The 24,525-nt window shown below is 33.5% G+C and overlaps 1 protein-coding gene across 4 annotated transcripts; it reads left to right on the top strand.

Annotated features, from left to right (window-relative positions):
- The first annotated feature begins 113 nt into the window (after positions 1-113).
- Positions 114-24,177, top strand: gusb (glucuronidase, beta). 4 transcript variants are annotated; one of them, XM_016503998.1, is made up of 13 exons: positions 114-368; positions 1,767-1,952; positions 2,034-2,215; positions 2,582-2,724; positions 3,528-3,715; positions 5,952-6,095; positions 7,839-8,017; positions 9,092-9,238; positions 10,442-10,526; positions 11,972-12,148; positions 13,339-13,474; positions 14,817-14,999; positions 23,897-24,177. In XM_016503998.1, exons 1-12 carry the CDS (start codon positions 153-155, stop codon positions 14,963-14,965), a joined length of 1,932 nt encoding a protein of 643 aa, XP_016359484.1. In that variant the 5' UTR covers positions 114-152; the 3' UTR covers positions 14,966-14,999; positions 23,897-24,177. The 4 variants fall into 4 exon arrangements, with proteins under 4 accessions (XP_016359484.1, XP_016359485.1, XP_016359483.1 ...); XM_016503999.1 differs by lacking the exon at positions 23,897-24,177 and adding an exon at positions 19,605-19,618; XM_016503997.1 differs by lacking the exon at positions 23,897-24,177 and adding an exon at positions 16,745-16,774.
- Positions 24,178-24,525: the final 348 nt, after the last annotated feature.

The raw sequence follows: 24,525 nt of genomic DNA, 5'->3' as shown, positions 1-24,525 counted from the left end.
TTCATGGTTAATTAAAAAAAATATTTTAGTTTGAGGTAGTGTTCAAATGATTATTATTGTTGACGTGTTTGTGCGGATGAGGAAGCGTCGTGACGTCACGCGCGCAGCGGAAGTGCTTCAGTGTAAACAAACCGTCGAGAGAGCAGCGCGTGATGGGCTCAAGCGGAGCGGAGCGAGCGGCGAAACGCGTGTTTCTGGCCGCTCTGTGCAGTGTGTGCCAGGCGCTGCAGGGCGGGATGCTGTTTCCCACAGAGTCTCCCTCCAGAGAAGTGAAAGACGCGAGCGGCCTGTGGAGCTTCAGAGCGGATCTGTCTCCGGAGCGGAGCCGCGGCTTTGAGCAGCAGTGGTACCGGAAGCCTCTGGCGGAGGTCACGTGACATCTGAAGCCGCTAGTCAGAGTGCTAACATTACGCGTTTACAAACTAATACAAATCAACACAATTATCAGAGTAAAAAGTCGAATTTGAGATGTTCCAAAGAGCTTCTCAGAAACTATTCACTTTGTTTAGTAACTTCTAATCGTTTTAATCCTAGTGTTTTTCTGTCTACTCTCAGTTTTAAATACAATCTCAGACCTTTAGACCCCACTGTATATGGAAATACAATTAGTTTGTAAGATGCAAGGGTTTTCAGTCTTTTATGGATGCCACGGACCCCCAAACTCAATTGAAAATAAATGCAAAAAAAATTAATAATAATAAATAAATGCATTAAAAAAAATAATACTACATGTATGTAGTTAGTTAAATCTAGTGTCTTATTTCTTTTTTAAGTTTATTGATGTATAATTTTTTGGTTTGGTTTGGTTTTTTTACATAATTTTTCTCTTCATATTTTTTGTGAACTGCTAGGCACTCCCACAATGCTACATTATCATTTTTGTTTTCTGCTTACTATATAGTACTGCACTGTTAGGGGTTTGTACCATATTATTTATTTACTTATTGAAATATTTTTTTTAATTATTTAAATTATTTTTTTTAATGATTTGAGTTAAATGTAGTTATTCTTGTACCTTATTTGTTTGTTTATTTAATTTTGTACATTTTATTTGACAGTTTTTCTCTAATATTTTCCATGAACACTAGGCACTCCCATAACACTACCTTATTGCGTTATGGTTGTGTATCATATTATTATTATTTTTACATTTTATGTTAATTAAATTAATTTAATTGAATCTAGTCTTATTTATTTTTACATTTTTTACACTGGTTTTCTGTAATAATTCCCATGGACTCCCATCACTCCAAATACTACATTACATTTGTTTTCTACTTACTATAATACTGTACTGTTACGATTACGTACCATATTATTAATTAAGACAATTATTATTAATTACATTTACCTAGTTATTTCAGTCTAGCGTCTTATTATTTATTTAAGCATAATCCTTTGGATTCATTCCCTGATCAGTTGTCTTCTTTTGCTCTTTTTGCACAATAAACTGACGTGCAATATGTGTGTTTTGTAAGGTTTCTTGAGATGTAACATCCTCTTTATTAAGAAGAGAACCAAATGCTGTAATCAGAATAAAATGTTGTATATTCCCAGAAACGGTGCCAGTTTAATTAGAGACTATTGTCAAAGTCAGCCAACTTATATAATTGCATGATAATATTGCATATTAAGCATGCAGTTGTTCATATTTAGCATTTTAAGTACACACTTAAAATGCAAAATATGAACAACTGCATGCTTAATATGCAATTTTAGGTGCTAAAATTGCTATGCAATTTTTGTGATTGTGATTTTTATTCTAGACGGGGCCTGTTATTGACATGCCGGTGCCGTCCAGTTTCAATGACATCACACAAGATGCCAAAATCCGGGATTTCATTGGCTGGGTGTGGTATGAGAAGGACGTATGGGTGCCGGCGCGCTGGATCCAGGACCGGGGAACGCGGATCGTGCTCCGAGTGGGAAGCGCTCACTATTACTCAGTACTTGTAAGTCTGTGGGATGCAGATGGTTGTCTTTGACTCATGATTAGTCACAGTCTCAGGATCTGTGATGTGTGCATCTCGCAGTGGGTGAACGGGGTCAAGGTGGCCGAGCACGTGGGCGGTCATCTCCCGTTTGAGGCGGACATCAGCGGCGTTCTGCGGCAGACGAGCGGGAGTGCGTGTCGAATCACCATCGCTGTCAACAACACTTTGACTCTTGAGACGCTTCCACCGGGAACCATCCAGTACATGAACGATCGCAGCAGGTCAGATATAGTGCCATAAAATCAAGGAAAGTGGGTCAGGTTAACAAAGGAGTTTTCAATACTTTAGATGCTACAGACCCCCAAATATCATCATTCTCCTGCGAGGAAACCCATCTTAAAAAATGTAATTTATACTGTAATAAGATATAATGTAAATGATTTTTTTGCACCCTCAGATTCCAGATTTTCAAATAGTTGTATCTCAGCCAAATATTGTCCTATCCTAACAAACCAGACATCAATGGAAAGCTATATATTCAGCTTTCAGATGATTTATAAACCTCAATTTTGAAAAATTGACCCTTATGATTGGTTTTGTGCTCCAGGGTCACATTTCATGTGTTTACCATCTTCTTTTCCTCTCAGATACCCCGCTGGCTACTTCGTTCAGAACACTAACTTTGATTTCTTCAACTACGCTGGAATACACCGATCGGTCCTTGTGTACACCACACCGAAGGCGCACATTGATGACATCACAGTGGAGACGACGTTCTCTGATAACATCGGTAAGCACCCCCGAAACGTGTCGTTATACACCTTATGTGTAACAAAACAGCAGGCTTGGACAATTGAAACTTGATTGCAAGTTTTCATTGAAACCAGAAATATACACTTTAAATGCTATTTGAGCGCAAGAAATAACAACATTGTTGCTGAGTGAACTGGCCTTCCTTCAGAGTTATAATTTTGGGATTTTTTTATATATATGCATTTTTGTGTTGCTTCATGAACTTTCCTAGTACACAAAACTGGTATTTTTAACTCCGTAAATGCTGGTAAATTTCACAAATAATTAAAAAGAAACACATTGAATCAAAGTGAAATTGTGAAATAGAACGACTAAAATAGTATTTTCTTATAAAACATACTCCAATAATCCAATAAGCTTTGAAAAATATTTTTTTACAGTCTAGGTTTTGTTCTTTTTTATGTGGAAAAAATCCTATATTGTGTTGATTAAGAAAGGTACTAAATGTTCAGATCAGAAAAACTGAATGTATTTATGTATTTATTGATTGTCTGTATGTCCTATGTTGTTTTTAGCATCTTTTATATTGCTGGCTTCTCAAAGAGAAATTTAAAGTTGTATTGTATTGAAAGGCTGTTGTCAAAGTAGTCCACCAACTTTATTATGAAATGCATGTTTAGCATAATATTGCATTTAAATCATTCATATTGTGCATTGCTTCTTCTGACTGTGTTCTAGTTATTTTACTTTGTCGGAGTGACATTATTTTCTGTGATTACTTTAGGCCTACAGATGCTGCCTGTATAAATGTGCATTGACTCATCCGATCCTGTGTTTTAGGGCTGGTCAGTTTTAACGTGTCTGTGTTGGGCAGCTCTAAACCCGCTGTGAAAGTCACGCTCTCGGCTCAAGACGGCAGATGTGTGGCTTCGGCCGACGGCTCCAGAGGAGTCCTCAAAGTCACAGACGTCAACCTGTGGTGGCCGTATCTGATGCACGAAAACCCAGCTTACCTTTACTCCATGGAGGTCAGTGTCGAGAACAGTTTCCATAGGACATGTAAATGCTTTAGAATTGACATTAAATGCATTGCAGATATGCTCACTGAATATAGACCTAACAGACATCTCAGATCATTAGGATCGAGTCAGTTAGAAATGGTTCACACAAAACAAGGGGAATCCATTTTTAGTTATTATGCCGCCCGCAGCTGGAACCAGCTTCCAGAAGAGATCAGATGTGCTAAAACATTAGTCGCATTTAAATCTAGACTCAAAACTCATCTGTTTAGCTGTGCATTTATTGAATGAGCGAAATGATTGCACTGTATTTTATGTATAATCATTTTCTATTTTTAACTGTCTTAAATTCATTTTAAATCATTTTCAAAGTTTTTAAATTCCTTGTTTTATTTTTGTGATTTTTTTAAATTTTATTATAATTTTTTTTTAATGAAGATTTTACTTCCTTTTATGTAAAGCACTTTGAATTACCATTGTGTACGAAATGTGCTATATAAATAAACTTGCCTTGCCTTGCCTAGAAGTATTTATCTAAGAGATCAGATGTGCTAAAACATTAGTCGCATTTAAATCTAGACTCAAAACTCATCTGTTTAGCTGTGCATTTATTGAATGAGCACTGTGCGATGTCCGAACTGATTGCACTGTATTTTATGTATAACCATTTTCTATTTTTAACTGTCTTAAATTCATTTTAAATCATTTTCAAAGTTTTTAAATTCCTTGTTTTATTTTTGTGATTTTTTAAAATTTTATTATAATTTTTTTTTAATGATGATTTTACTTCCTTTTATGTAAAGCACTTTGAATTACCATTGTGTACGAAATGTGCTATATAAATAAACTTGCCTTGCCTTGCCTAGAAGTATTTATCTTAACTAATGTAGTTATGTAATGTTAACAAATGAAACCTTATTGTAAAGTGTTACCAAGTTTAGAGATTCATTTTTGTGAGTCAGTTCAAACCGGTGTTATTTTAGGATCATTAAGATACTATTATAGTTTTTATTAATAATCTGAATTAGTAAAATTAGAAAAAAAAAAAAATTAATTTAAAATTTTCTTAAAGTTTTAGTAATTTTTTTTTTTTTTTTGTGTGTGTGTGTTTATTTTTATTAGTTTTATTTATAGATTTTATTATATAGCTTTTATTTATTTTTATTTCAGTTTGAGTTTTCAGTTATTTTAGTACGTAAAGGTAACCTAAATGAAAATGAGAAATGTTGCATTAGAAACTAGAGGAAAAAATAAGTCGATATTTTATTTTATTTCAAATAACAAAAATGTAATAACTATAAATTTAATAACTATATTATCCCTGGTTCAAACTGTGTGAATTTATTTTAAATTCTATTAAATAAATCTTTTGTAAACTAAAGGAAAATTAGATTAATTTCTGTGTGATATTTTAGTATCACTGAGAAGCTATTATAGGTTTTATTAATAAACTGAATTAGTTTTATTTTTATATTTTCTGTTTTAATTTTCAATTTTGTTATAGTATGTCATTTTTATTAAGTTTGTTTTTTTCTTAATATGCCTATATAATTTTTAGTTATTTTTTTGAGTTTTAGTTATGTTAATAAGGAGAACTAAATGAAAACGTTAAAAGTTAATATTTCAAATAACAATTTTTTTATTTTTTTAGTTAAACTAGAGGAAAAAATAAGTCGATATTTTATTTTATTTCAAATAACAAAAATGTAATAACTATAAATTTAATAACTATATTATCCCTGGTTCAAACTGTGTGAATTTATTTTAAATTCTATTAAATAAATCTTTTGTAAACTAAAGGAAAATTAGATTAATTTCTGTGTGATATTTTAGTATCACTGAGAAGCTATTATAGGTTTTATTAATAAACTGAATTAGTTTTATTTTTATATTTTCTGTTTTAATTTTCAATTTTGTTATAGTATGTCATTTTTATTAAGTTTGTTTTTTTCTTAATATGCCTATATAATTTTTAGTTAATTTATTGAGTTTTACTTATGTTAATAAGGAGAACTAAATGAAAACGTTAAAAGTTAATATTTCAAATAACAATTTTTTTTTTTTTTTAGTTATTATAGATTCAATACATAAGCTTGTTTGCAGCATTAATCCAAAATATTAACAGATGTTTCTGCAAGGCATTTTTCATGCATTCAAATTTTTCAGTTTAAAATACTGAATATGTAGATGAATATTGCTGTATGCTGTTAAAACCCATGAAATCTTGTCTGATCTGGTTTTGTAGGTTCAGGCGACAGCAGAGGACGGACAGACGGATGTTTACACTCTTGCTGTGGGAATTCGTACCGTTAAAGTCACCAGCACACAGTTTCTCATCAACAACAAGCCGTTTTACTTCCACGGGGTCAACAAACACGAGGACGCAGACGTGAGTGACACCAGACACAACACTGACCACTGACTGATACCTAGAAAATATTATTGCAGACGCTTCTATCCAAAGCTTTTAAAGTTTAAGCTGCTCTTTTCCAAGTAATTGAGGTTTGGATGCTTACAAGCTCCAAAAATGACAAAAAGACACCATAAAGACTCATAAAGTAGTTCATAAGACTCATGCATTATATTCGGAGTCGTCTGAAATCATATGATAGCTTTGCGTGCGGAGCAGACTGAAACGTTATGCATTGAAAATCGATAATCAGAGCTCTGAAATCTCAGTCAAGAAATGCATTGACTCTTGTGTGCCTTAATGAATACACACATGGTCTTTTCTTTTATATTATATTTTTTGTTTTATGTATTTTAAATTTTCATTTTCATTTTAATTCGAGTTTTAGTAATTTTAGTACTTAAACTGATTTCAATTGGTTGCCAAGGCAACATTTCTAATTTATTCTAATTACGATTACAATGCCAAAAAAAAATGAATGCACATGGACACGGTTTTCTTTTATTATTATTACTTTTATTAATATTTTGATTATATTATTAATATTTATTTTATGTATAATCAGTTTTCCTTTTAAATTTTACTTTCTGTTTTAGTAACTGTTGCTTATTCTTTTTCTCTTTTTTTGCATTTTAATTCATCTTTAATTTATTTTAATTTCAGTAATTTTAGTACATAAACTTATTTTATTTTAATTAGTTGCTAATTATTAATTTTAATTTATTCTAATTCCGATTACAATGCAAAAGAAAAAAAGAATGAACATGCACATTATTTCCTTTTATTATTATTAATAATAATATTTTGAGCTTTTATATGATGTATTATCAGTTTTCCTTTTCATTTTAGTTTAAGCTTTGTTTTTTTTTTTTTCATTTTTATTCTTTTTTTATTTGAATTTAATTTATTTTATTTTTGATTTAGTTTTAGTAATTTTAGAACTTCCATTTTTTTCTAATTCTCTCTTTTCTTCTATATTAATATTTTGAGCTTTTATTGTATGCATTTGTTTTTATTTATTTTCATTTTACTTTAAATTTAGGTAATGTTGTTATATGCTTTCGTCGTTTTTGTGTGTGTGTGTGTGTGTGTTTCATTTTAGCTTTAATTTATTTTATATCAGATTTAGTTTTTGCAATTTGAGTACTTAAACTTATTTTATTTCAGGCAACATTTCTAATTCTGATCTGAATGCGACTGAATAAATATGCACATGCCCTTCTTTTATATTTATTAATATTTTGAGTATTTTTGTTATGTGATTTGGTCATTTTTATTCCTTTTCTTGAGGGGGAAAAATAAAATTATCTTTAACTGATTTATTTCAATTTTAATTTTAGTCATTTTAGTACTTAAACTTGGTTGTGCTTTAAGTACTAAACATGTTTTAAACTTGGATGTTCGATGTCTTGGATGAACTTTATATTGTCTCCTTTTATTTTATCATTAAGCTCAGTGTTAACATCAAGTCATATGGGTTTGAAACGACAAGATTACAGAGCAAATGCTGACAGAATGTTGAAACTGTCGCTTTAAGAGCGTGATTGTGGTAAAAGCAGCTGATATTAACTGGACCGCTCTACCACACAACCGCATCCTCCTGTACTTCTCTTATTATAGCTGATGTTTGCTCAGAGTTCACAGACACACGCTGATCCTCACGCAGCTGCTATGAGAGTAAAACACTCTGTTTCAGACCTCACTGAACCCCTTGTGTGGCAGATCCGAGGGAAAGGCTTCGACTGGCCTCTGGTGGTGAAGGACTTTAACCTGATGAAGTGGATGGGAGTGAACTCGTTCCGCCCCAGTCACTATCCCTACGCCGAGGAGATCCTGCAGATGGCCGACAGACACGGCATCGTCATCATAGACGAGTGTCCTGGTGTGGGAATCAGAGACATGTGAGACGCCGTCCCAACAAATACTAACAGCTCAGCCTTTATTGTGTGGCACAGAAACACAGTGTCTAGTGTCCCGTTTCATCCCTTTTTGTATATTCTGTCTGTCTGAAATGATTTCAAGGTTACAAACCTGTAGGAGATGATGCCATGCCTGACAGGATTCGTTTGACAGGTCACTGTTTCTTCAGACCAGTGTTGTTTTAGTATTATTTATATGCTATTATAGTATTTATTAATATTTAGAAGTTGCTTTTATTTTTGTATTTGCCGTTTTAATTTTAGTAATTTTGTTTGTTTTAAAATGTTTGGTTTAATTTAATATTAATATATACCTTTACAGTTTTTTTTTTGTTTTTGTTTGAGTAATTGTATTATTTTTACATATTTCAGTTAATTTCTTATTTTTGTTAGTTTGGCTTTTAAAAGTTTAAGTTTTCCTTAATGTTTATATATTGTTAATGTATTTTTTCAATTTTAATTTTAGTCATTTTTAGTAATATTTAAACGTACTTCAGTTCATTTCTTTTTCTTTTTTTTGTTAGTTTTTTTAATATTTAAAGTTTTCATTTTTTTCTTAATTTATATATATTTTTTGTTTCCATTTTGGTTTTAGGAATTGTTTAAAGTGCATATAATTCTGTTAATTTCTAATATTTGTTAAAGATTTCAAATAGATTTCATTTTAGTTTATATATTAGCTTTTATTTATTTTTTTCCATAATGTTAATAATTTTATTATTTAAATATGGGACAAAACATTTATTTACTGAGGTGTGTGCAGAGATATTCACCAACATTTTGGTCTTTCATTTCCTCTCAATATGTGTCAAAATCTCATAATATGTGTCAGATGCGACTCATGTCAAATATTTAATATAACTATTGGTAAATCTAGCATTTAACTTCAGTTAAGAATGAATTATCAGTATTTATTATCTCAGTGTATTGAATTGGCACTGATTCATTTGTAATCTCAATCTATTGAAAGTGTTTTGGTCTGAGGCGGTTTTATTGTCATATCTAGATCCAGATAATCTGTGTGTATGTGTGTGTGTGTGTGTGTGTCGTCCTCAGACGCAGTTTTGGGAACGTTTCTCTGGCTCATCACCTGACCGTCATGGAGGAGCTGGTCCGGCGTGATAAAAACCACCCGTCTGTGGTCATGTGGTCTGTGGCCAATGAGCCGGCGTCTGAAATGCCTCCCGCCGGATTCTACTTCAAGTGAGTCAAACAGAATGAGAAGGACTCCTTTAATAGCTTCAGTGGTCCAGATCACAGCATGTTCACACCTAAAGGAGGAGAAGACGGGTTAAACGCTGACCTCCTGTTGTTGTAGCACAGTATCAGTTATGATGCCGTATTAAATCTTAGTTTTTTTGTGGTTGTGTTCATGTGAAGCTGTTTTTGTCAGTAATAATGCATCATAATGAGGGGTTTGTGTGTATATGTCAGGTCTTGTTCAGCGGCTGTAATGAATGTCTTCAGGTAGAAACACCTGCTCTGAGCCTCATTAACATACCTGAGCATCAAAACAACAATACATACACAACTCACTGAGTCTCAACGGCTTCAGCTCTTAATGGGATATTCATGTGCAAATAACGTCCGTTTGAATTATTAACGCTAACTAGAACAGCAATCGCGTAATATTAAACGTAATGTCACGATGTTAATGTCCCTTCTGTCTGCATCAGTGACGTCTGACTAGGTTTCAGTGGTTATGGAAAACCTGGAAATGTTAAAATTGTGGTTTCCAGGCCTGGAAAAATACAATAATTAATACAAATTAAGTTAAATAATACCATTCAATAAAATAAATAATTATGAAATTAAAATACAATAAATAAAATAATAGTTGAAAATCTTATGCAGATGTTTTTGACCTCTTTCTTCTGTCAGAACATAGATTTGACTTATTTGTCATTGACTTACATTATATAGTTGTGTTTTTAGTATTATTTGTATACTGTTATAGTAATTATTAATATTTTTAGTAGTTTTAGTCATTTTGTTAGGTGCTTTTTGTTGTTTTTACTGATTTTTTATTTCCGTTCAGCTGTAATTTAAGGTTAATAAATAAATAATAAAAAATAAAAGAATTAAATTAAATAAATTGTTAAATTAAAATACAGTGAATAAAATTGATACAAATTAGTAACAATTAAAAATTTATATAAGTTAACATTTAAACGTCTGGGAAAAGGCAATGAAAATTCATATGTAATCAGCCAGAAATTACTTGTGGTGTCTGTAATTGTTATAATTATTATTTTTTTAAATAATAAATTAAGACATCCATTGGCAGTAATCATAAATGATGGGCAAAGTCAACATTTTCGGGCAAAAAGTGTCTTTTTCAACTGGGAATAGGTACTTTTTTTTTTTATATATCTTTTTTACATCTTAAATTGTATTTTTCTGAAGGGAACTGGTGTCTCATACGAAATCTCTGGATTCCTCTCGGCCGGTCACGTACATCACAGCCAGCAACTATGCCAGAGATCTAGGGGTGAGACATCTCTTTTTACATTTTATACATGTATTTTTGAGCAATTTCTGTGTTGCAAAGTAACCATTTCACAACAGTACAGTAGATCTGCGTCATTCAAACACAGTCAGTCATTGGGTAAATTTACTCTAGATTACTCCCACAGTTAACTGTGTTCACTCGCACACTTCACTCTCTAGTAGATGAAACATGTGCTTCCTCATGCCGAACACACCTTATTTCAACTTGTACTCCCTTTAGGTCTCATTCTAGTGAGTGTTTTATATGAACAAATCTCTGTGACAAGAAAATACAATTTCTTGTAAATTGCTTAAAAATTATGCAAATCAGATCTTTTGTCATAAGGATACTTATATTTTATGCATATATAGATATTTATTATTACCGTAATACATTTTTTATTTGTCTTTCATCTTCTAAATGTCATGTGTTACTTGCCTTTTTTGTAATTATTTGTGAAATATACTAGCAATTTCTGTGTGAAAATTGCTTCTACGACAATTTTTAGTGTATATTTGGAGGTATATATTTTCATAGATAGATAGATATAACATTAATATAGACACATAATATATATCTATATCATATTTATAGATATACTGTATATATATTTTTAATTTGATAAGTTATGCAAATCTTTTAAATTATGCGTCTTTTGTCAAGAATATTTAGATTTTTTTATATATTTATTATTAATACATTAGTTATTTGTCTTTCATCTAAATTTCATGTTTAATTCAATGTGTTACTTGCCTTTTTTGTAATTATTTGTGAAATTTACTAGCAATTTCTGAGTGAAAATTGCCTCTACAACGATTTTTGAGTGTATATTTGGAGGTATATGTATTCATAGATAGATAGATATAACATTAATATAGACACATAATATATATCTATATCATATTTATATATTTTTTTTATTTTTTTTTTTATTTTTTTTATACATTATGCAAATCTTTTAAATTAGGCATCTTTTGTGAAGAATATTTAGATTTTTATATATTTAGATATTTATTGTTAATACACTTGTTACTTTTTTTTTTGTTAATTCACTAAAGAAATTAAGCAAATCAGATATTTTGTTTTAAGAATTATTTATATTTTACCTATATATAAATATTCATTATTGATACACTTATTTGTCTTTGAACTTCGAAATTTCACATTTAATGTAATGTGTAAATTTCTAGCAATGTCTCGGAGTTAAAACTGTTTCTACACATTTTTTTTCAGTGTGTTGTTGGAGATCAACACTGGAGATATGCCATGACCTTTACAGTTACACAGGCTGTTGATACTGTATCTTTCAGATTTCTAAATGTTCTAAATGCAATGTTTTAACTGGCTAACCTTTGTGCATATGAACAGATTGCTTTAGTTTTGATAAGTGAGCTGTATGAATAGCAGAGGGAGTTTTTGCTGATTTGCTGTGTTCTGCTGGTCAGGCTCCGTATGTGGATGTTATCTGCGTGAACAGCTATTTGTCGTGGTATCATGACCCGGGTCACACAGAGCTCATCAGTCTTCAGCTCAACACTCAGTTTGATGACTGGTACGGCAAATACCAGAAACCCATCATCCAGAGCGAGTACGGAGCGGACGCCGTGCCCGGCCTACACAGCGTGAGATGCCATTAATAATGCTTCATTTTAACTCTAAAACAAGAAACGAATCGTCACGAGACCCCGTTTTAGATGGACGTTTCAGTAACTGTCTAGCCTGTGTCTGGATACACAAGGGAAGAATGAATTGCAGGCGCCGATGGCATCATTTATTTACATGTGCTGCCTGTGTTATTTTAACATTTGAACCACTAGGAATTATACAAATTAGGTCTTTTGTCATAAAATATAATTTTTTTTATACTGCAGGCTGGTCCCCACAGTGTCAAAAATTTCAGTACACACACAAAAAACAAAATATATATATAAACACACACACACACACTACAGGTCAAAAGTTTGGGATCAGAACAGTTTTTAATGTTTTTACCGGAGTCTCTTCTGCTCATCAAGGCTGCATTTATTTGATCAAAAATACAGGAAAAACTTTAATATTGTGTAATATTGTTATGATGTAAAATAACGTTTTTCTGTTTTAATATACATTAAAATCTACTGTATTTCTGTGATGCGCAGCTGAATTTTCAGCATCATTAGTGCACCAGTCTTCAGTGTCACATGATCTTCAGAAATCAGTATAATATGCTGATTTATTATCAGTGCTGGAAACTGTTGCTGCTTCATATTTTTTTGGAAGCTGCGATACTTTTTTCAGGACTCTTTGATTAATAAAAATGTAAAAAGAAGAGCATTTATTTAAAATATAAATCTTTTCTAACAATATACACTACCGTTCAAAAGTTTGGGGTCAGTAAATTGTTTTTTTGTTTTTTTTTGAAAGAAATTACAAATTTTATTCAGCAAGGATGTGTTAAATTGTTAAGAAGTGATAGAAAATATTGATATTTTGAATAAATGCTGACTGTTTTTTTCTGTATTTTTGATCAAATAAATGCAGCCTTGATGAGCAGAAGAGACTTCTTTAAACACATTACAAGTCTTACTGATCTCAAACTTTTGAACGGTGTGTGTATATATATATTTATATATATATGTATTTTATTATTATTATTATTATTGGACTCAATAAAGTGTGTGTGTGTGTATACAAAATTTATTTTTTAACCAGTTTTTTAAAATAGTTTTAAGTACAGTTGTCAAAAACAATTTACAGCTGTTGAAGTTTTTCTGTTTACCCAGCGTTGACAGCTGTGGGAAGAAGTGAGCCTCACGTGTTTCTCGTCCTGCAGGATCCACCCATGATGTTCACAGAGGAGTATCAAACCACGGTCCTGCAGAACTACCACAACGTGTTCGACCAGAAGAGGAAGGAGTTCGTGATTGGAGAACTGATCTGGAACTTCGCCGACTTCATGACAACTCAAAGTAGGAAACGACCGCAGCCTTTTCCTTTTGCTCGGAGCAGGTTTTTCTGGAACACAGAGCACACATTAACCAGCACACTGTTCACTCATGCATGCTTTAGATAAGAGTATGAAACCATGTCAGACGGATCCTGTTACCAGTATGGAATCTGCAGACTTTATTTGCACATTTTCTGCCCTGATTAATAGATGAAACTCATAGTTTTGAAGTTTAAAAGAGTAGTTCGTGCAAAAATGTAAATGTGCTCACCCTCAGGCCATCCTAGATGTAGATGAGTTTGTTTCTTCATCAGATTTGGAGACATGTGTAATTTCATCACTTGCTCTGCAGTGAATGGGTGCCGTCAGAATGAGAGTCCAAACAGCTGATAAAAACATCACAATAATCCACACAACTCCAGTTCATTAGTGAACATCTGGAGAAGACAAAATCTGAAACATATCCATCAAGATGTTTTTAACTTCAAACCATTAAGTCCATACTCCATAATAATGCTTCCTCCAGTGAAAAAGTAGTCAGGGGTCTGTTTCGTAAACGAGCGCAATAATTCTGAGTAAAATATACATTCTGCTAAAATAGTTGAATGTGACATTACATACAAGTGTATTTTTTTATGATAGCAGTAACTGTAAATCAAGCTAGATAGTGCTAATTACTAGCTCAAATGAGTTAATGTGTATTTCTCTTACTAGTTAAAATGTAGTCTGTTTTCTATAGTTTTAATTTACCGATTTTAACTTACCGCTTTAAAGAGCAATTTTAGATTGTAATGTTTTAATATTCTACTAATAACCATAAGTCTATAAGCCTGCATTGTTATTTAATTGATTTATTATTTAAGTTGCATTTTCTGTATACATTTATTTTTGGACTGAAAATAAAGTCCAATAGTTGTTGAAGTTTTTCAGCATAAGTTGCATGAGTGACAGGTAAATTTGCTTTATGAATCCAAATCCAGTGACAATAAGTCAGACTAAATGAAATAAGCCTGGCTTATTTGGTAAACTGGTTTTATGAAACAGGCCCCTGGTCTGAATCAGGAGAGAAATCTGCACAGTTTACAAGCCAAAACGGCTCTAAACAAATATGTGAGAGGCAACAGGAGATGGACTTTTTCACTGGAGGAAGTGTTATTATGAATTACGGACTCATAAATCACACAGCTTTTGGCTTCTCAAGGTGGTAAGTGATGGACTGGAGTGGTGTGGATTATTGTGATGTTTTTATCAGCTCTCATTCTGACGGCACCCATTCACTGCAGAGCATCCATTGGTGAGACACTGATGCAATGCTACATTTATAATAAATCATAAATCATGCATTAATCTCTCTCTGTCTCCAGCTATCACTCGAGTGGTTGGGAATAAGAAGGGAATCTTCACTCGGCAGCGGCAGCCCAAATCCGGAGCGTTTCTGCTGCGAGAGCGATACTGGAGGATCGCCAATGAGACAGGTGTGCTGCCCACCTGGGCCAGGTATCCCTGCCTGTGAGCCGGATTAGCTGCTTCCTGTGCGGGAAGACCAGGTCAGAATGGACTGTTTATCAAGTGGAAGTGCCTTATATGTGACCCTGGAGCACAAAAGCAGTGTTAAGTCGCTGGGGTATATTTGTAGCAATAACCAACAATACATTGTATGGGTCAAAATTATAGATTTTTCTTTTATGCCAAAAACCATTGGGATATTAAGTAAAGATCATGTTCCATGAAGATATTTTGTAAATTTCCTACCGTAAATATATCAAAACTTAATTTTTGATTAGTAATATGCATTGCTAAGAACTTCATTTGAACAACTTTAAAGATGATTTTCTCAATATTTAGATTTTTTTGCACCCTCAGATTCCAGATTTCGAGAAATTGACCCTTATGACTGGTTTTGTGCTCCAGGGTCACATATGTGCTACACTATGAGGGAGAAACACAGATCTGTTCTTAACGGTGTGATTGTGTGAGGAATCCATGCGCTGTTTGTTCTTTGTAAAGACACTCAATTTTTTAGATCGGTTTAATTGCAGAAGTCCATGTTTTGAATTGCTTTTAAATCACAGTAACACTATTAAACTGGAACAGGAATATTTTTTCCTTTTTCTGGTGTTCAGCCTCTGGGATTTATATTGTGAATGAATGTTTGCAATGATATTCAGATGAGCGAATCTCATGAAACCTGGCAAGAGCGTGTCCGGCTCATCTTTCACCTCAAAAGAAATAAACCGACGATAATTCTGGTTTAAAGAAAAATTTAGGACTAGCAACTGCATTATTTTGCATTATTATTATAAGACACATTTTCCCCCAAATTCATTACTGTAATGCAAGGATATATTCACACGTTATAGAAACGAAAATGATGGTGTATATAATTGATTTTAAGATAAAAAATTAGACGACAAAGAATTAACTTGACGGAGCTCCACTTTATTGGACACTTTATTTAAATTGTAAAGTATTTACATATCTTGGTAATATTTGTTGTACTTCTGTTCCTTAATATAACAATAATTACATAACAGTAATCATATCTACTGAGAATCTAATAAGGATAATTGGCATAATTATATTATTCAGATATTCTTATATTATGGTGATATTTGTTGTATTGCCTTCATGCAGATTTATATTTTAAAAATAGCTGCATTACAGTAATAGCAATATCTATTGAGAATCTAATAAGGATAATCATTGAGAATAATGAGAATTGCAAAAAACATCCATATTTAATACAACAAAAATTTTAGGAAAAAACAATTATATTATTCAAACTGTAAATTATTGGTAATATTTGTTATACTACTTTAATGCAGATTTAGATTTTTAAAAAATAATTGCATTACAGTAGTAAAAAAACATCTAATGAGAATCATCATTGAGAATAATGAGGAAAAAACATGCAGATTTAATGCAACAAGAATTTGAGGTCAAAATAAATATACAAAAATAAATATTTAAGTTTTTTTGTTTTTTTTTTTGAGGTGAAATGTGATCCGGACGTGCTTTCGTGAGATTCACCCAATCAGGTGTCTACTCATCCCCACGTTACCCATCAGGCCACTGTGTATTTCACTGGCAGTACTTTATTAAACAGTCATTTTCTATGAATTTTAATAATCTTGTAATAATTGGCTCCAGTCTTTCATGACCAAAATATTTCTCATTTTAGTTTCATCTCAGTTTGTGTGTGTTGATTTTTGTACGATAGCAGAGTGTACTGTACTTTAATTACTTCATAATAAACAACTGAATGAATCCTTTGTGTTTGTGGACATTCCAGACATTCCTCAGCGACGTCATCAAAACAACATTCCACGACATCAGACCTGAGCCTCATTAATGCTCGTGTTATCGTCATCAGAGCTTTTGTCTGAAACACACACTGGATGTTTAAAGCACATCTCATCTCAGATGTGTTTAGGCCAAACTTTACACGATTAAACATCTCAAAGTGCTTAAGAAGTCAAGGTAACAGACAAACATCTGACTAGGATAAGATGATGTATAGATAGTAGTAAGCATGATCATTTAAGTTAACATTTAAAGATGAAAATATCCTCACCCTCAGGCCATCCAAGATTCGGATGAGTTTGTTTCTTCATCAGGTTTGGAGAAATGTGGCATTGCATCAGTGTCTCACCAATGGATGCTCTGCAGTGAATGGGTGCCGTCAGAATGAGAGTCCAAACAGCTGATAAAAACATCACAATAATCCACAAGTAATCCACAGCACTCCAGTCCATCAGTTAACATCTGGAGAAGACCAAAGCTGAAACAAATCCAGCATTAAGACGTTTATAACTAAAATACGAGTTCATAATCCATAATAGCGCTTCCTCCAGTGAAAAAGTGTTCTGGTCAGAATCGGGAGAGAAATCTGCACAGATCAAGCCAAAACAGCTCTAAACAAATATATTTTGCTGGATTTTGCTGTGAGAGACGAGAGGAGATGCACTTTTTCACTGGAGGGATTGTTTCATTTAACATGCTGTTATTGTGCTTACTTGCGGTTTTCTAAACTTTGCATCTACTGAAGAAGACGGGTTGATGGGAGCATCAAAAGAATCAAGCATTTGTTCTTTTTCCAGAAACTCTCCAGCTGTTAGTTCAGCATGTGCTTTATTACACAAAGTGCTGCGATGCGTCTTTTACCATGGAAACAGCTTTACTGCATGCTAGTTTTAGAACGAAGTCTAGAAAGAAAGTTTCATTCGTAAACGGATGAAGTCTGAGACGAGGCATCGCACCGTGATCGATGTAAAAATACTGCTTCAAAAGAATAAACTCAAGACTTGGTAAATTAGTGAGACAGAATCACTTATGATGCAATATTTACTGTTAAGAGCATATAAAGACAGTAAGCTTACACAAGGATAAGAGACACTTTTGTAGAATATTGAAGAATGAATGTAAGCGAATCTTGTTCCATAGACTTCCTTGATATTGTAAGCTATACATGTATCTGTTTTAGAAAAACTTGATTGCATTAGAAAATCAAAATATCCAAATTCACAGCAAGAACGAAAACTAAACTTTTGAAGAAGTTATTGACAGAAAATGAGCTACATGACAAAACTACACCGCAAAATGTGATTGATTTAATCAGTATTTCTGTCTTGTTTTCCAAGTACAAACATCTAAACATTCTTAAATCAAGATATATTTACCAAAATGACATTAGATATCCTGTCTATTTCTTACTTGGACTAGAGGGGAAAAAATCAAGAGATATCTGCCAATTGAGCCAGAAAAATAAACTTAAAAGAAACTTTTTCTGACCTCATTAGCAGATATTTGTTCTTGTTTTATGCAAAAACTCAGTTTTGATCGGTTTCTCAGAAAACACGGCTGCTTACTTAGCATCTGAAGTAAATGTATCTTGATTTAAGAATATTTATATATTTCTACTCAGGAAAAACCTCACTTTCGCAGTGCAGAACATTCTAATTAGTCAATAGATTTCAATTGAAATGCCTTTGATTTGCAGTTGCATTCATATATGATTGGTTACAGTGCTGCGGAAGAAAACACTGCAAAAAGACTGGAGTAGAACTAAATGAAATGCTGGAACTGGCACTTATCATTTCTGCTAATTGAGTTTTGACACACTGGATGTTGTGTTCAAATGTGAAACAGTATGCAGTGATAAATGTTCCAAATACTAGTATGCTACACTGTTGTCACATGACCTCAGCATGTTGCGTCTTTGGAAAAAACGATTATTTCGCATTTTCACAATTCGGTTTTGTGTGAAAACGTCTTTGATTTTGGCAGTTTCTGCAGGTCTTAAAAAGTCTTAATTCACCCTTCCACATTAAATCGGAGCAGAAAGTCTTAAAGTCGTGGCATTAAATGTTGCATGCAGTGCATTTGTGTCTTAATTTCCAGTACAAATGTCTAAACATCCTTGAATCAAGATACATTTGCTTGAGATGCAAAATGAAAAGACCACATCTTGGTTTCTGAGAAACTGAACACAATGAAGTGAGTCTATGCTTAAAAGAACAAATATACTTTTGCATTTGTATTAAGGTTGACTTTTCTGGGCCCAGTGGCAGATATTTGTTCTTGTTTTAATCATAAAATAACTTCTCATCAATTTATCAGAAAACAAGACTTCTTAGATCAATATATATATATATATATTATTTGAAGGATCTAGATATTTGCACTAGAAAACAAGACAAAAATACTGAGGGGCTTTTTCCAGTGCAATCAGAAGGTACAATAAAAGTTATTTCCATATTGTAGTGGTTGAAAACATTTTTTTTTCTGCATAGTGCATTCTTCATAAATAGTGCTGTGAGAAGAGTAATACCGTAGTATGTTATTCCAAACACAGCGTATGTCAATTCTCAACACAATATTTGACCCTGCAGCACAAAAGCAGTCTTAAGTCGCTGGGGGATATTTGTAGCAATAGCCAAAAATACATTGTATGGGTCAAAATTATACATTTTTCTTTTATGCCAAAAATCATTAGGACATTAAGTAAAGATCATGTTCCATGAAGATATTTTGTAAATATCAAAATACTGTAAATATATCCAAATTAGATTAGTAATATGCATTGCTAAGAACTTCATTTGGACAACTTTAAAGATGATTTTCTCAATATTTAGATTTTTTTGCACCCTCAGATTCCAGATTTTCAAATAGTTGCATCTCGGCCAAATATTGTTCTATCCTAACAAACCATACATCAATGGAAAGCTTATTTATTCAGCTTTCAGAAGGTGCACAAATCTCAATTTAAAAAAACTGACCCTTATGACTGGTTTTGTGCTCCAGGGTCACATATAGCCAATGGTTTCTCTCATGAGGTCAAAGGACAGAAGGGCTCAGAGAGGTCTGGGGGAATGTTTTAATGGCAGATCAAATCCACACAACAATGACATGCGTTCATGTTCACTGCAGTGTCTCCTCCAGCTGATTCCCAGACACAGAATTCCTCCGACGTCCTTTTCCCAAACACCTCATCCATGTAAGAAAATACAGCATTTTTTTTACTCATATTTGGCAAATACAGAAGCAACCCGAAACGCAGTTTATTCTCCACAAACAAAAATACCCCAAAAAGGTACGATTGGAAATAAAAACGAGGCCAAACATGAAATCTCCAATCCATCGGTTTCTCATGTCTGTTCATCTACTAAAATAGCTAGAACGTTAACAGTCTGTACATCTACAGGGGCTCAAGACGCCCCGATAATTACATCAGAACTAAAAAAACAAACAATGCTATCGGAAACTCACATTGTACGATTCTCAGGACAGAGGTGGTCTTTGCAAAAAATATCTAAGAGTCTAAACTAATCAGAAATAATACAAGATGAGTGAAGGAACAACCAAACTGCTTTATGAGACATCTGGATTTAGGTTTACAGTTTTTGCATTTTAAAAGGTTGTGAGACAATAACACCGCAGGTATTTCAGTGGTCACCAATCCCAGTCTTAACTTGCCCATATAGAGGCAAGCGGATAGACTTAACCAAACCGGTTTGAATCAGGCTGCAAAGTTACTCCAAACTCCAAAGCCCAGTGGACATACAGAAGGCACTTTTAATGAATTTAACGTTGTGAAGGCAACACTTGTTCATTATTTTTTGGGGATCTTGTCATTCCTTGTCATTTGGATTGGATATCAATTTAATATGCAATAAAACATTGGATGACATCCAAAGCCTTAGATGTCATCTTGTTTAAAGTCAACATAACGTCAAAACCAACTATTAACTTTCTTAATGCACTGGGAAAAAAATTATTCTTACTGAGTATTTTGTCTTAATTGCAAGATGTACTTAAATCAAGGTATATTTACTTTAGAAGCAAAATGAGTCTTTTGTTTTCTGAACAAAGTACCAAAATTAAATAAGTGTTTGCTTAAAACGAGAAAAATATCTGCCAATGGGATCAGAAAAATAAACTTGATATTTTTTCTTGTTTTAAGCAAAAACATTTAATTTTGATACACTTTTCCAGAAAACAATATCTTATGTCATGTTGCTTTTAGTAAATGTATCTTGATTTTTGAAAGTTCAGATATTAGTACTGGAAAACAAGACAAAAATACTGAGTAATAAAATCATTTTTGCAGTGAACACCTTCCTGCTCTTTAACAATTCACATTATTAAAATTTTCTTGTAATACTTGATACTCGCATAAAACGACTTTTAAGATCATGTTGCTTAGGTTATTGGTTAATAAAACATTTACACAATCGGATCCTTTTCACAATAAATATCCAGTTGCACAAAGTAAAAAGGGTTGCAAACTGTTTCATGTTGAGTTTAATTGGAGAAATTACCTTTGTGGCATCATAATAAGTCTGTGTGCAATATATAAAACCAACAGAACTCACACGCAACTAATGTACAGATCACATCAACTCCTGTAGAATTGAGCTGCGAAACTCTAACCACCTTTCGATTTGTTCGCAAGCTTGACTGAAAACACGCTACAAACACAGACAAAGACGGCAACCACAAGCTGTGCTTCACAAAAGCATCACCATCTAAAGAAAGGTCAATAAATTAAACCAACCGGTCAAGGAATAACTAAACGTCACCAACCGAGTAGAAACCATTTCTAAACTGTTGTGAATGAAAACAAGACTGTGAGGGGCAAACTTAGAGATTCACGTCTGATGTTTTCCAGTAAACTACGTCTTTTCAATGTTTTGTCAACTGAACAATCGACGCCAACTTACAATCTCACTTTCATTCACGCCGCTTCATGTTCACTACACCAATTCAATTCGTTTCTCTTGACTTTAACAACTCATCACATTTCCATGTTCCAGTAGCTCCTATCATCTACACAAAGCACACCTGATGGGCATTCGAAGACTGAAACTAGCTCAACATCACTAGAAAATTATGCAATACTGGATTGGGGAGTTGGTCAATTCAGATCGAGTTTGAATTGTGAACGGACAAAATAATGACTTTCAATGTCTAATACAACAGTGCAAGTACTGATATAAAACAAACTCTTAAAAATAAAGGTTTCAAATGGGGGTTTTCGCAGGAATTCTATAGAAGAACCATTTTTGGTTCTCCAAAGAATCTTTCAATAACGTTTTTTCTTAGTGTGAAGAACTTTTTTGTATTTTAAAGAACCTTTTCTGACTATAAAGAACCTTTAGCGGAATGGAATGTTAACGGTTCTTTAAGGAACCATCAATGACCCTTTATTTTTCAGTTTATCAGTAATATTGTGGATCTAAACGCATACACTGAAAGATCTGATGCATTTTGACTCCAAACACACTTAAAGATGGACTAAAACTGGCAGGTTTGGACTTTTCTGTTGCATCCGTCGACATCAAAACCGCTCGAGACAAACACTGAGAGGTAGAGGTGAAGGGGATCAAGAACTGTGGGTGCTTGTAATTTCATGGGAAGGTCAAGGCGACGGCAGGTTGAGGGGTTTCTGGGTAACAGAAGTGGGGTAAATTACATAACAGTAGTACAGTAGATGCAACTCAAAATATTCACGTGAAAATCAACTAAACACATAAATGATCAACTGTAGCTTTGAGTATGATGAACATGACAAAATGACAATATGAACCTAAAAACTCAAGCACGAAGAATGGAAACCTGGGAAAGGGCAAAACCTCTCTTCTATAAGGAACATTAGTGTACTTATGAAACCAACAATAAAAAGTAGTCTAAAGTAGATGCACTCTAAAAAATGCTGGGTTGTTTCAACCCAACTTTGGGTCAAATATGGACTAACCCAACTGTTGGGTTACATTTTTAACCCAACAGTTGGGTTAGTCCATATTTGACCCAAAGTTGGGTTAAAACAACCCAGCATTTTTTAGTGTGTCTGACATCTCCAGGAACACACTGAAAACATCCCAAATGATCTTTTCAATCGGAATTTGTTGGAATTAACAAAATTATGAGTTTATTAACAATACATTTCTTTCTCCATGGAGAAATGTAGCATTCCATCACTTGCTCAGCAGTGGATCCTCTGCAATGAATGGGTGCCGTCAAAGAGCTGATAAAACTTCACAATAATCCACAAGCTTTTGTCTTCACAAGATGTTAACTGATGGACTGGAGTGCTGTGGATTATTGTGATGTTTTTATCAGATGTTTGGACTCTCATTCTGACGGCACCCATTCACTGCAGAGCATCCATTGCGGAGACACTGATGCAATGCTACATTTCACCAAATCTGATAAAGAAACAAACTCATCTACATCCTGGATGGCCTGAAGGCGAGCAATTTTCATTTTTCGCTTGGTATTTCCCTTAACCCCAAACCCCGATTTGGTGTTATGAGCGCTGATGGAGAAATAAATAATTTTTTGAGTCTAACAACATTACAGCTTCATCTCAATTACAGTAATTCCAACACAACAAATGCAGCGTTTAATCTAGATCAAGACCCCCTTAGGATGAGTAAGACGCTAAAACACTTGCACAAAGAATAACCCGCACAATCGCTGTTGAAAGCACTCATTAGAAGTGACGGACATGCCGTAGATTGGGACTTTTTAATGTTTCACCGGTAAAACACAAACTAGTCTGGAATATTGCTTTGCGGCAGCTATTTACAGAACTGCAAAACAAACGAATAAAAAAAAAAGTAGTCACAGACAAATCTGATCTACACACATACAGCTCACATTCTTCCATGTTTTATGAGTGGTCCTCTTCCAAAACAATAATTAAAAAAAAAAAATTCTGTAAACATAAAAAAAATTACACTGTTTTCAATAGTAATCCGTTGTTTTTGTGGAATCATCTCTGCGAGTGGTACATTAGCCTCATGATCATTCGTGTTTACCCTTTATAACCCTTAAATTCAGTCCCGCTGGAATCAGCTGCTCCCAAAGAGCAACGACTTTCCCAGTGGATTCAAGTAAACAGAATTTCTCACATTGTTTTCTCCATTATTTTATTCCTCAGGGAAAGGACACCCTCTTCTGTTTGTTTCGTAAGTGCTTTCTGATCACTCTCTCTCTCTCTCGATCAAAGCGCAAACCTCATTTTCATCTCAGGGAACAAAGAAAACCAACGAGAAATCAAAGCGGACAAAGATTTGTGTTTCTGTTTTCCAATCCTGGCTTGCAATGCAATAAACCTGTGATCTGTGGCCCCTAAAGATACGCGTTTTCTTTCCTTGTTTAATTTTTTGTTTCGTTTTACACACACACACACACACAACAGAATGAACATTTGTTTGGAAGCAAGGTGCTTCAAGTTCCGAAACAAACCCCATTCGGTGAAGAAGGTACGTAAGAACACATGTAACACACATACACACACAGAGAGAGAGAGAGAGAGAGAGAGAGAGAGAGAGAGAGAGAGAGAGAGAGAGGGAGACCGAGAGAGGTTAATGCACTGAAGAACAACAACAGCACTGCCAAGAGTTCACTACCGCAGCAACTGCATCAAATATACATGAATACTCTTCAGACATGATGGTACTCTTTTAGTTAAGATATTTTGTTAATTTTCTACCGTAAATATATTAAAACTTAATTTTTGATTAGTAATATGCATTGCTAAGAACTTAATTTGGACAACTTTAAAGA

This window comes from Sinocyclocheilus anshuiensis, unplaced genomic scaffold (assembly GCF_001515605.1).
Source record: "Sinocyclocheilus anshuiensis isolate Anshui unplaced genomic scaffold, SAMN03320099.WGS_v1.1 scaffold298, whole genome shotgun sequence".
Lineage (NCBI taxonomy): Eukaryota > Metazoa > Chordata > Actinopteri > Cypriniformes > Cyprinidae > Sinocyclocheilus > Sinocyclocheilus anshuiensis.
Note: the sequence above shows the minus strand (reverse complement) of the source record. Positions and strands in the feature narration are given on the sequence as shown.